A 12,861-nucleotide genomic window follows, 5' to 3' on the forward strand; every position below is an offset into this window, starting at 1 on the left:
CCATCTCTCCCAAATACCATGCAATGCTGACATTCAAATAGGAAAGGTTTAAACCCATCAGTCATCTGAAGGCAGCCTGGGCACAAGTAGCTGAGTTCTCAGACACGTGGATATCATCGTGGTAGTCCCAAAGCTGCTCATGCCGTACCTGGAAATTGGCTACAATGCCCATTCCAATACATCCCACCAGTCCGACGGCTAACGACACCAAGTTAAAAACAGGTGTGCTGAAGTAGGAAGTTTGGTTTTGCTTCTCTACGATTTTATATCGTGTGTACATCGTGGCTGCACCTGAAAGAGAAAGGTACATTGATATACCTTCACTGTATGATTTTCCTTTAAAAGGACATAGATTCATGCTGCTTTCTAAAAATGTCCTGACCGGGGACTGCCAAAGTGGCACAGTGAGTTAATCCTCTGCCTGCGGTGCCTGCATCCTATATGGATGCTAGTTCATGTCTAGGTCGCTCCACTTCCAATCTAGTTCCCTGCACGTGGCCTGGGAAAGCAGCAGAGGATGGCCCAAAGCCTTGGCCGCTGCACCCATGGGGGGATCTGGAGTTTCTTCTTTTGACTCCTGGCTTAGAACTGGCTCAGCTCTAGTCACTGTGGGCATTTGTGGAATGAACCAGCGCATGGAAGATCTCTCTGTTCCTCCTCTCTGTAAGTCTGCCTTTCAAATAAATACAAAATACTCCCACGTAGGCATTGCTGTCCTTCCCTACTACCTCCTCCCCTCTGTCCAGTTTAGACCCACATATACCCACCCATTCACATACAGAGACATTATCTAGGCTGTTATCATCATGTGTTTATAATAATGTATGCTTACCAAGAAATGCAGAGAAGTTGATCATAAATCCAAAAATTCCACTCTCTGGAGGTGTTGTTCCTGTATCACTGAGAAAGAGACATAGCCCAATTACTAAACAGAAATTCAGACCTCTGCCTGGAAGAGTTACAAAGAAAGGAGAGAGAGAGAGAGAGAGAGAGAGAGAGAGAGAGAGAACGCAAGCTCTTCCATCTATTGGAACAGATGGCTGCAACAGCCAGAGTTTGACAGTCTAAAACAGGTACCAGGTGCTTCTTCCAGGCCTCCCACATGGATGCAGGGACCCAAGGACTTGAGCCACCTTCTACTGCTTTCCCGTTACAGGAAGCTGGATGGGCACTGCAGCAGCCTGGGTTAGAACTGGTGCCCATAGTGCATGCTAGTGCCTGCAGGTGGAGGGTTAGCATGTTGAACCACAGTGCCAGCTCCAAACCTAAAAAAACTTTATTATATGTTCACTCTCAATGAATTAAGCCTGACTGCTTTGGGAAAAAACAGCCTGATCTAAAGCCACATTTGAAAATTGTATAATTGAAATATTAAATACATAAAAATATGTTACTTTAATTTTAAAATAATTGGATGGTTGTACAAGATTTTAGACTGCCCAAAACATAGTGATAAGAGGCTGGGCATTATAGCAAATAGTACACCTCATAGAAAGATGGCATATTAATTGTAGCAAATTATTGTAATAAAAATATATGAAAGCATTTTTCAAGTATAGCCATTTACTTAAATGGATTGGAAAAGAGTCAGCTTAAAATTATTACTTGTTCACATAGCAACTTTTCCAGTTTAGAACCAATGGCAGGGTGTGGTAGCCTTGTGGGTAAAGTCCTTGCCTTGCATGCATGGGGATCCCATACGGGCACTGGTTCTAATCCCAGCAGCCCCACATCCCATTCAGCTCCCTGCTTGTGGCCAGGAGAGCAGTAGAGGACGACCCAAAGCCTTGGGACCCTGCACCTGAGTAGAAGCCTCTGGGCTCCTAGCTACAGATCAGCTCAGCTCCAGACATTGAGGCCGCTTGGGGAGTAAACCAATGGATGGAAGCTCTTCCTCTCTGTCTCTTCTCCTCTCTGTATATCTGACTTTCCAATAAAAATAAAATAAATCTTAAAAAAAAATGGCAAAAGACGTTTCCAACGTGAAACAACTTGTACCCAGTTAGAGTACTTCCACATTGAAAGCAGCATCTCAACTCAAATATTGAAAAACTGATGCAAAAACCAGACATTAAAGTATGAAGAATTCCACAAGAAATCTGTGTGCATGTGCAGAGCAGGAGCACTGACGTCTCATGGACACTCAATGCTGAAACATGGCCTCTTTGTGCTGCGCATGTCTTTATTGTCAATTACTTCCACTGTCAGATCCTGAAAGGATATGAAATCCAACAAGGGCAGCTTTTCTACAACATCCATTTTCACACTAAAGGAAGACTGCAATGAGGAAGGTTACTTAATGTGTGAAATCCCCTTTTGGCACCTGATGCTGAGTAGACAACAAGAACTGGGTGGGAACCAGCAAGAGAAAAAAGGCAGAGCTATTTCACAACCGTGGCCAGCACTTCTGCCAGACGATGAGAAGGAAGGAAATGGAAGAGTTAGGGAGATACTTAGGAAGACAGGAGTTGGGGGCATGAAGCTTCTCTAAGACAGGACGGGCATCACGGCTCAGTTGGCTGATTCTCCGTATGGACACTGGTTTGTGTCCCCGCTGTTCCACTTCCCATCCAGCTCTCTGCTTGTGGACTGAGAAAGCAGCAGAGGATGACCCAAAGCCTCAGGATCCGGCACTCGCATAGGAGGCCTGGAAGAAGCTCCTGGCTCCTGGCTTCGGATGAGTCTGTTCCAGCCATTGTGTCCATTTGAGGAGTGAACCAGCAGATGGAAGATCTTTGTGTCTCTCCTCTCTATAAATCTAACTTTCCAATAAAAATAAATAAATGTATTTTTTAAAAACCATAAATAAATCTTTTTTTTTTTTTCAGTTCTCTAACAGGAGATGAGAGGACAACCAAACTCAGGGGTTGACTCTGTTGCTGGCCAACCAAGACCTACATCAAAAGCCCAGACTTACATGTGACATCAAAGATGGAATCTGAAAACTCAGAATTTCAGGGTGGTGTTTTGTTCTTGTCACTTTGGATATCGAGAAACTATACAGGGAGAACCACAAGCGTTTTTCAAATAGTCATTCCATGTGTATGTGTTGGACGAGCAAGTGACTATCAGTAAGTACTGGGGGAAAACTGACCTAACGGGTCCCACTTACTAAGCATGAACAAAGTTCCAGGCCCTGTTACATGCTTACTGTGCATGAACTCATTTCATCTTCAGAGCTTTGGGGGAAGGGGCCCTAGGCTGGGTACTAGCAAGGTCACATAATATATTCAAAGTCCCATGACTACATAGAGGACTCTGTACCCTAATCCAGAAATCTAACTCCAGACTTCTTTGCCTCTAAGCTCCAACAGCAGACAAAGTGCAGAGTGATGAGGAGAATGGTTGGGGGCAGGGAGCAAACACGGACACTCTGGTCAATATTTAAGAGCCAGGTCTTGGAGCCACCTGAAGTGCAAACATTTGTCTGTTTGCATGGTGAAAATACTTCTGACACATCGCAATTCAGACTGTCAAATTACAGGTCAGGAGAAATGGGGTTGGGAACAAGGACTGCTCACAGTGGACTCTTGGCTGCACACAGCAGGTGGCTCTAGGCACCCACACGAGCCATCGTGGTACAGAGAAGGGATCCCATGGCTTGCTTGGATACCAGGAATTTGTAAACTAGGCAAGACCTTACAGCTTCTCAAATACCATGTTTTAATTGTAAAACTTCCATGACAAATATTACCATGGTAAATCTGAATTTCTTTCAGGATTACTGAGTTGATAAAATGGACCTGTATTCCGCACACTTTGTCACCGCAAACACAGGGAATTTCACTACAACAATCATTAGGGGAGACGGCAATGTACTGAATTCAGAATCGGTTGTTGGATTCAGCCACCACCATTCCAAAATTTGAGATTCAGCTCTACAATTAAGGACAAGATTTATTCACTTACCAACAAAATATCTGTGAAACACAATCATCATTCATTAACAAAATATTTATTAGTCACAAATTCTCAAATCATGTAGGAAGTGTTGGAGTTTGTGATTTAGATGCACTAAGTAGCAAAATGGTACCTAATTAAAACAGCTGAAATTTCTAAAAAATATTTCATGAGGAATACCCAAACAAAAATGAAAACATGGACACTTCCAAGAATGATCAAGAACATGGGCTGGTGTCCTGGTGTAAGAGGCTCATCCTCCACCGGTAATACTAGAATCCCACCTGGGCACTGGTTGGTGTCCCAGCTGCTTCACTTCCCATCCAGTTCTTTGCCTATGGCTTGGGAAAGTGATGGAGAATGATTTAAGTCCTGGGGTCCCAGCACCCACATGCGGGTCCTAGAGGGAACTCCTGGCTCTGGATTGGCTCACCTCCAGCCATTGTAGTCATTTGGGTAATGAACCAGTGGATGGAAGAGCTTTTTCTTTGTCTTTCCTTCTCTCTGTGAATCTATCTTTCCAATAAAAACAAATAAGCCACTTTAAAAAAAAAGTGAACTCAAGTTCACTCTTTCACATTTTGTTTATTTATTTGAGAGGCGGAGAGAAAGAAAGAGATTGCTCGATCCGTCGGCTCAATTCCTAACAGCAACATGAATGGAACCCTAGCTTGGTTCAAAGCCATGGGCCTGGACACAAGCGTAGAAACACAATCACTTCCAGTACCACTGCTGCTTCTCAGGAACTGCGTGACCCAGAACCTGGAGATAGAGTTGGGTATTGAACCCATGCTTCCCAACAGGTTATGTGGGCATCTCAACTCATGTACCAACTGCCAGACCTACAGATGATTTAAAAGTATGAGAGAGAATGGGAATAAATTATATACAAACACTATGTCACATTATTCAAGGAACTTAAGCAACTACTGATTTCTATATCTGTAGGCGATCCTAGAATCAATCATGTGGACTGTATTCAAACATTGGAGAAGGAGTGAGAGGCAGAACACTTGCTTCCCAGCCTGACAGTTGTCGTCTCTTCACCCAACTTCCACCACACATTTGTGCACAGGTGGTTTCGGCAGGGTGCTTGACTTCACCCAAGTCCTGGTCATGACCTTCCAAGACCTCCTTGTGCAGGTGGCATTTCCTGGAAACTGACAGCTATGTGTTCATTTGCATGTGGTTTAGAAGCTATTGAGGCTGTTGGATTTCCATAGTTGTTTTAAACCATGTTGTGCTTAGGAAATCGATTTGTGTCCACATTTCCATATTTCCATTTCCTTTTCCAACCTAATTTGAAATGAGAAGCCAATGCATAATGACTTGATGCCCAGGGAATGAAAACAGGACCAAAAAACGTCCAGGATAACAAAATACTTCCCCAACCTTGGTCAACTGCAGTTCTTTAGATCATTCTATATCTGTGAGTCTATTACCCTCCAAGGATTGGAGTTAGTTTTTTTGGAGGATTTAGATGCTAAGAGTATGCAACATAATCTGTGTCTGACCTGGGGCTTATTAAGATTGCCCTGAAATGGTTGATCTGTACTCAGAAGATAGAAGAGGACTTGAAACATAAAGTCACATAGTACCAGTAAAAGGAGACCATTATTGTCTATACATTATTTGAAAGGAGTAATGCGGTAATAAAGTAATTCTACATTTTATTAGATGGTTTTAATGATTAGGGTTAACTTTGTAGGGGATGATATTCTATAGCCTGAAGCACCAGAGTATAGTCACATTGACCCAGTTTTCCTTCTTTTCATCAATTAGAGTTCCCTTTTTTTTTATTCACCCAACGACAGCAACAATAATTATTTAAGTTAGAGTTACAAAGAAAAGGGGGAGAGACAGAGTGCGTGACAGACAGAAATATTCTCCATCTGCTGGTTCACTGCCCAGATAATTGTAGCAGCCAGGGGTGAGCCAGGTCAAAACCGGAAGTTTCATCCTGATCTCCCACACAGTGGCCCAATCTCCTGTTGTTTTTCCGAGGCCATTAGCAGGGAGTTAGATGGGCAGTGGAACAACCAGGACATGAAGTGGGGCCAGTATTGTGGCACAGCGAGTTAAGACACTGCCTGTGATGCCAGCATCTCATTTAAGCGCCAGTGTTGGACATAGCTCCCTACTAATCATCTGGGGAAAACAATGAAAGATGCCCCATATCACTCCTTCATCTTCTGGCTCTGGCCTGTCCTATCTCCAGCCATTGTAGCCATTTGAGAAGAGAACCAATAGATGGAAGATTCTCTCTCCCCCTTCTTTTTTCCCTCCCTTTCTTGAGTCAGACTTTTAAAAAATTAATAATTCATCCAAAAAAATCATAAAAATTAAGAACTTGTTAAGTGCCTCCAATGTGTCAGAAACTGTGCTAGGTGATGGGATATCTTCAAAAAGCTTAGGATGTAGCAGAAATCAAAGCTTTTTTGTTCGGCCCATGAACACTGACTTCCTTGCCTCTTATAAAATGGACAATTTTGCAAGAACGATGAGTGTAGAGGTGAAAACAGAAAAACCCCCTCCTCTCTGGAATTTATTTTTATAGAGGCAATAAAGATTAATAATCCAGGAATGATGAATGCTGTGAGGGAAGGGAAAGATGGATGAGAAGTCAGAGAAAGGTGAGCTGCCTAATTGTGACAGGGTAATCGGAGAGGGTGACACTGAAGACGGCAAGCATTCAAGCATCTAGGCCATAAATATTCCAATCACAGGGAACAGCCATGTGCCAAGGCCCTGGGGTGGCAGCGTGTTAGGGAAATTGCAGCTAAGTGGTTCTGGCTGCAGGTCCATTACAATGAGGACATGTGGCTGCATGTGTCACGTGGAGCAGGGGTGTCAAGATCATGGCCAGGACTTGGGGGCTCTACCTTAAACATGATGGGAAGCCGTAGAGAGCTGAGAGCAGCCAAGTGACGTGTTCAGTGATGTTTTTAAAGGACCTTGTCCAGGGCAGGTGCGCTCAGTGAGCCTTCAGAAGGTCCTTCAGTAGATTACCAAGAGAAGACAATAGCTCACACCAGCACCATGAGAGAGGCACAGGTGACAAGCGGGCAGGCCAGAAACCCTTAGTTGAGGGAAGACACTAGAAATCTTCCCTGCTTTGGGCCACAATATTACCACAGACAAAGAAAAAAAAGCAATGAACATTTTCTCAGCACTTGGACTCTGCCAGGCACATCTTTTTTTATCTTCATAACATCATAAGCAAAATACTTAACAGTGAGGGAACAGTCGCACGCAAGTAAAGGCAAGGACCTTGCTGGGGGGTCACTCACACAATGAGAAAGTCCAAGTGGGCATCTAAAATTCATTTCAAAGGTCACGATTTAGAAACTCTGCCATGCTGTTTTGCATTTCTTTAAATGTGCTAGCACGCGCAGGTGAGCTTACAAAACCAAGTCAGGTGGCACCCACTATCCCTTCGGGATCCATCAGTAAGGTGTTCTTAGTCTGCAAAAACTCTTCAGTGCAGGTTCTTAATGGACTGCAACGCAATCACTGTCAGGTAAACTGGAGGACCGTAACATGCAGCACTGTAAAGTTTAGACTGAAAACAAGTCCAATAGTTGCCAGCCTTGTAGCAACTGAAATTTGAACAATATCCTAATGCCTTTAAAAACAGATTTATTTGAAAGTTATGGAGAGAGAATAAGACAGAAGAATAAGCACAGAAACAGAAAAAAAAAAAAGTAATCCACTCGCTGGTTCACTCCCCATATGGCTACAATGGCCTGGGCTGGACCAGGCTGGACAGGAGCTGAATACTTCCTCCAGGTCTCCTACATGAGTGGCAGTGGCACAAACACTTGAGCCACCCTTTGCTGCTTTTCCCAGGTGTATTAGCAGGGAGTTGGATTGGACATGGAGCATTCAGGACACGAACCGGTGCTCAGATGGGATGCTGCTGTTGAAGGCCGCAACATTATCCAGTACACTAAAATGCTGCCTCCAATACTTTTTTAAAAGTGGGAAGAAGGAAAAAAAAGTGGGAAAAATGACAAAAATATTCACATTTTTATACTCGGTGTGTTCAATGTCTTGAAATGAAAGTGGAAAATTTCAACCAAACAGAAGAGGAAGCACGTATTTATAATTGACTCAGAGGTCAAACGACATTGCATGCCAGCACCTTGATTAATTTTCAGGAAGTGAAGGTTTGGGGTCTCCAGTTTTCTTATTACATTTTTGTTAGAATTGAATACACTGGGTCATGTTTCCTTGAATAAAGTAGTCAATTATGAATTACCATTTCAAGGCTGACACTTCTCTATCTAGACATTTTAGATGGCGAGCCTGTGTTTTCATCCTTATTAAACTATGGTTGAGACCTTCTATGGGATAATAGTCCCAGCAGAGTAGATGGAAGTTCTATTACCACCATGTCAGAAAAGCGGATTCTGTGCACAGACCGCATTACCCGGTCCCTACTGGGATGGCTGGAAAGGGAAGGAAGTCACAACTTCCTGAAATTCTACGTAATCTTTGTAATTAAAAAAAAAAAAAAAGCCTTGGATTTTTGGGCTCCAGCTTTCACACTGTCCTGGTCCCAGACTGCAATGGGCTTTTGGAAAGTAAACCAGTGGATGGAAGGACTCTTTCTTTGTCTTCCTGCCTCTCAATTTTTAAATTTAGTTTTTATGAAAGCTTATTTAAGCAAAAGTCATCAAAAACGGCATGGGCATACATACATTGTTTTTTATCTAAGAGCACTGAAGGATATATGGACGAAGGCCACTGGAGTTTAGGCTTAGCCCCTCCTGGCACGCAGCTCCCGCTGGTGAGCATGGCAGCCAGTGTTGGGGGCTGGCCAGACTGGTCAAGGTGGCAGCACCTGTCAGCATACATGTGGGCCAGGTCTGCAGGTGGAGCGGGCTGAGCTAAGCTGCTGCACCAATGGGTATACACGAGAGCCAGAGATGCAAGACAGATCAGGTTAGGCCACAGCACACGCTGGCACACAAAAACCAGAGCTAGGGGTGGGCCTGGTGGGAGTTATGTGCGGTTGTCTCAACCGGGCTGTGGTACACACTGGTGTGCATGAAGACAGGGCCTGTGGTGTCCTGGGTTAGGTCGCAGCACCCATCACTTCATGTGAGGGATGGGGCTGGTGGTAGAACTGACCAGGCAGGTGCACCAACTGTATGTGCATCGCCTGATTCAGGTAACAGACTGCACCTAATCCTGCACTGGCTGGTGCACACAAGAGTCAAGTCTGAGGTCACCCCAGGTGAGGTTTTTAGGGAACTCCTCAGCTAGACTGTTGAACTCAAACCCTAGCCACAAGCAAAATCATAATACATGTGGTCCAACCTTAGAGTCCATGTATCAGGACTGAGTTTCCTCAGTTGTTATTGCCTGTGCAGTGGACAACATGCCCAGATACACATAAAAGACATGATGGCCAGCTCAGCTAGACCAGCAGAGGACACTGAGTGCCTCAACATATGATGTGAAACAGAAGTTGGACAACTCTCCTTGCAAAGATTTGTAACATGTTCCTGGGCCTGGGGATACAGTAAGGTAGACCTGGTCAACCAATAGGCCTTGGAAAGATATTCTCAACCCTGGAGCAGTGAAACAAACAACTTCTCAGAACGAACCAAAACTATTCAAGTAACACCCTTAGAACACTTATCCCCACATCAGAATCTCAGGAATAATCTAAAGACCGTTCTCTGTCCCCAGTGCTGATGTAGTTTGACAGCAAGGAGTGGCTCCTCCCCTCCGCTCCCTGCAGATACAGGAGAAAAAAAAACATGGAAACATTTGTCCCACCCACCTTCCTCCATACCTTGGCCCTCCCTACCCTAAAAGAAGACCCACAAGGGCGTGCATCTCTCTCAACTATGTAATAATATTAAAAGTAAAATAAAACATTTTTTAAAAATCTACTCTGAATCACCCCATTTTCAGTTTCATTTTCTTTAAAGTGGAAGGAAGTCCTGGAGACACTTTAGCAGTCATTTGAGTACAGAATCAATTTTCTCTTCTGTAATTTCTGAGTTTTCACAGTAGTCTTCATTACCAAATGGACTGTTTTTTTTTTTTTTTTCAATCTGGCATTTTTGAACCCAAAGCATCCAACCAGATTGTTTCAGAAACTCCTTCTCTTTCGTGTTCATGGGTCAACACTTGAAATACAACAGCTCCCACGATCATAAAGAATGGGATGACATAAATGTAAATACCACTTGAAAATAAAAATAATGGGCATTTCACAAGAATACAAAGGAATAGGGGAGCAAGCAGCCAGAGGGGCCACCACTGGGTGAGGCCCTCCAGAGAAGGAAGTGGTCAATTAACTCAGAAAGTTCATTAAGACAATGTTGGAGGAGAGTTCCTGACATCACAACTACAAATAAACAGATGGCTTCTAAGTTAGTCCCTAATTTCACATCCTGTCCTGTTAATACCAGTATCTATCCAGAAAATGTAGAGTGGTCTCTTGGTATCAGGAAACTCACTATGTTCTTGGGCTAAGGTGTCAATGAGCTCTGAGAGTGTTATCTATTAGTCTATGAAACAGGTGCAGGTGTTAAGCCATCAGAAGCAGAGGAAGTCAAGCAACTTGCCCAGACTCCTAGAGCTCAACTGCCTAGCAGAGGTCTTCAAAAAAGTTCTGGAAAAATGCATACGATGAAAATAAGTGAGGCATGTTTGCAGCAAAATAAGCCATTTAATTCTGTTTTTCCCATTAACTTTGTAAAGTAACTGAATTATATAGCCTGGCCTATCTTCTCTAAAGCTGTTGATCTTAGCCTCCGCTCTGTTCCTTCCCAAGAGGATTAGCAAATTGTGAGAATACCGAGTAATACAAGGTGAAATGACTACTGAGTGAGGTCACAAGTCTTAACAGAACCTGGGGGATTTCATGAAGGTAGCAGTGATGATGGATAACCTAGGAAATCATACTCAAGCCACTGAATGATGAGGTGCTTGCACAACCAGTTAACAACTGAACTGACAGTAGAATAAAATCAGCCCATCTGGCATGAATTATCTCTGTCTTCATTCAACCAATATCTACCTACAACATGTCAGGACCTGTCGTAAATGCCAGAGGTGAGCATACGCCACGTCTGCCCTCTTGGAAGGGCAGATGTCTCTCACATTGTGTGAGAGACAGTTATTCAGGCCCAGAACGATAGCATAGCAGCTAAAGTCCTCACCTTGAATGCGCCAGGATCCCATATGGGCACCGGTTCTAACCCCAGCAGCCCCACTTCCCATCCAGCTCCCTGCTTGTGGCCTGGGAAAGCAGTTGAGGATGGCCCAAAGCTTTGGGACCCTGCACCCGCGTGGGAGACCCGGAAGAGGTTCCTGGTTCCCGGCATCGGATCGGCGCGCACCGGCCTGTTGCGGCTCACTTGGGGAGTGAAACATCGGATGGAAGATCTTCCTCTCTGTCTCTCCTCCTCTCTGTATATCCAGCTTTCCAATAATAATAAAATCTTCAAAAAAAAAATACCTACGGACCACCAAGCTGAACTGTAGACCCCGGTCTCCCAAGGGTTAACTCCACAGCTTAGCTTGTTTCTAAGGGATAACAGGATGGGCAATCTTGGCCTGATACATTTAGCCCCTGGCTTGACAGCAAATTCCCTCTTCCCTGCTTCCCCTTTCTTAAGATGCCCCCAGGGGAGCTTAGGAGTTGCTTGAGCATTGGGATAATACTGGGAGGAACTAGGAAGACTATAAAAGAGGCAGGCCAGCTTCCAATAAATGGCATTCTCTTTACAAGAATGACCCATTGTGTGTTGTCTTTTTTGTAACCCTAGTCCCTCCACTAGGCTCGGGGTACGTGGTGATGGTGACACGGAGGTTACTGAATGGCCTCACCATGCTTTCCCCAGGGGATCCACCCTGCCCTGGGGAGAACAGAAAGTGTCCAAGAAATATTCACTCAGCAACTATCCCCGAGGGGCTTCATGGAGCTGGCACTGCAGTGGAAGAAGACGGATACAACATGTAAGCAAAGTCACTTAATCTGGGAGGAGGTGGTAGGTACTGTGGAGGGACAGAAAGACTGGGAATGGGGCATCACCAGGTACAGTAGGGTCTGACTTGAAACAGAGCGATCAGGGCAAGTCTTACCCAAGCGGTAACACATCAACACAGGAGTAAAGGACAAAGTGAAGCTGAATTTGGCAGAAGGAACTTCTTCTGGCACTTCTTCCATCACTTCCTGAGTGGATCTAGTTCTTATCTACCTCTGGTTTCCAGAAGGATAAGGGGAAATCCAGTGTTCCTGCTCCTCGCATAAGCTGAGTGCAAACAACTGGCAAGTGCATGCCTCCAACAGCATGCATGGGCTGTATGCCAGCCAACGGCTCCCAGCAACAGGCAGACTAGTCTCATAACTTCTCCTGTAATTCCACTTCTCCTGAACACTTTTCTTTGTCTAACTTTAATAGTTTATCTATTTTAACACTATTTGAAAGATGGAGAAAGAGAGAGATAGCAAGAGAGACAGAGTTTCTACCTGCTGGTCCACTTCCAAAATACCCTACATAGCCAAGGTTGGGCCAGACAGAAGCTCAAAGCTGGAAACTCAATGCAGGTTTCCTGAATGGGTGGGGGGACCACAGCCCATGAGCCATCCTCTGCTGCCTGCTGGGGTGTGCAGTTAGCTGGAAGCTGGAGACAGCAGCAAAGCCAGAACTGGAGCCCAAGTGCTCTGAGAAGGGCTGCCAGTGTTCCAAGCAGCATCTTAACCTCTGAGTGAACGCCTGGCTCTCCTTGGAGTGTGCCTTGAATATCCCACAGGTGGTGCACCCTACCGAGGCTTATTGGTGCAAGGCTCTATCTACCATCTCAGGTTCACTGTGAAGGTTAGGTGAGTCACAACTCCACAAGACACTGTGGCAGAAATTCCAGTCTTGTCCCTATCAACCAGTGCCTACGGCTTCCTATCCAACTCTGACCTTCAATCTGGAACACAGCACT

At 44.6% G+C, this 12,861-nt stretch overlaps 1 protein-coding gene across 1 annotated transcript in view; it reads right to left on the reverse strand.

Moving 5' to 3' along the window:
* Nucleotides 1-12,861, reverse strand: part of DRAM1 (DNA damage regulated autophagy modulator 1) — a 29,878-nt gene that overhangs the window by 15,371 nt on the left and 1,646 nt on the right. Inside the window, exons 2-3 of the mRNA XM_004589606.2 lie at nt 833-900; nt 149-291 (exon numbers count right to left, since the gene is read on the reverse strand). Coding sequence (XP_004589663.2) covers nt 149-291; nt 833-900 — 211 coding nt within the window. The remainder of the gene's footprint in view (nt 1-148; nt 292-832; nt 901-12,861) is intronic.

The sequence above is a fragment of the Ochotona princeps genome, chromosome 15, assembly GCF_030435755.1.
Source record: "Ochotona princeps isolate mOchPri1 chromosome 15, mOchPri1.hap1, whole genome shotgun sequence".
In the NCBI taxonomy this organism is placed as follows: domain Eukaryota; kingdom Metazoa; phylum Chordata; class Mammalia; order Lagomorpha; family Ochotonidae; genus Ochotona; species Ochotona princeps.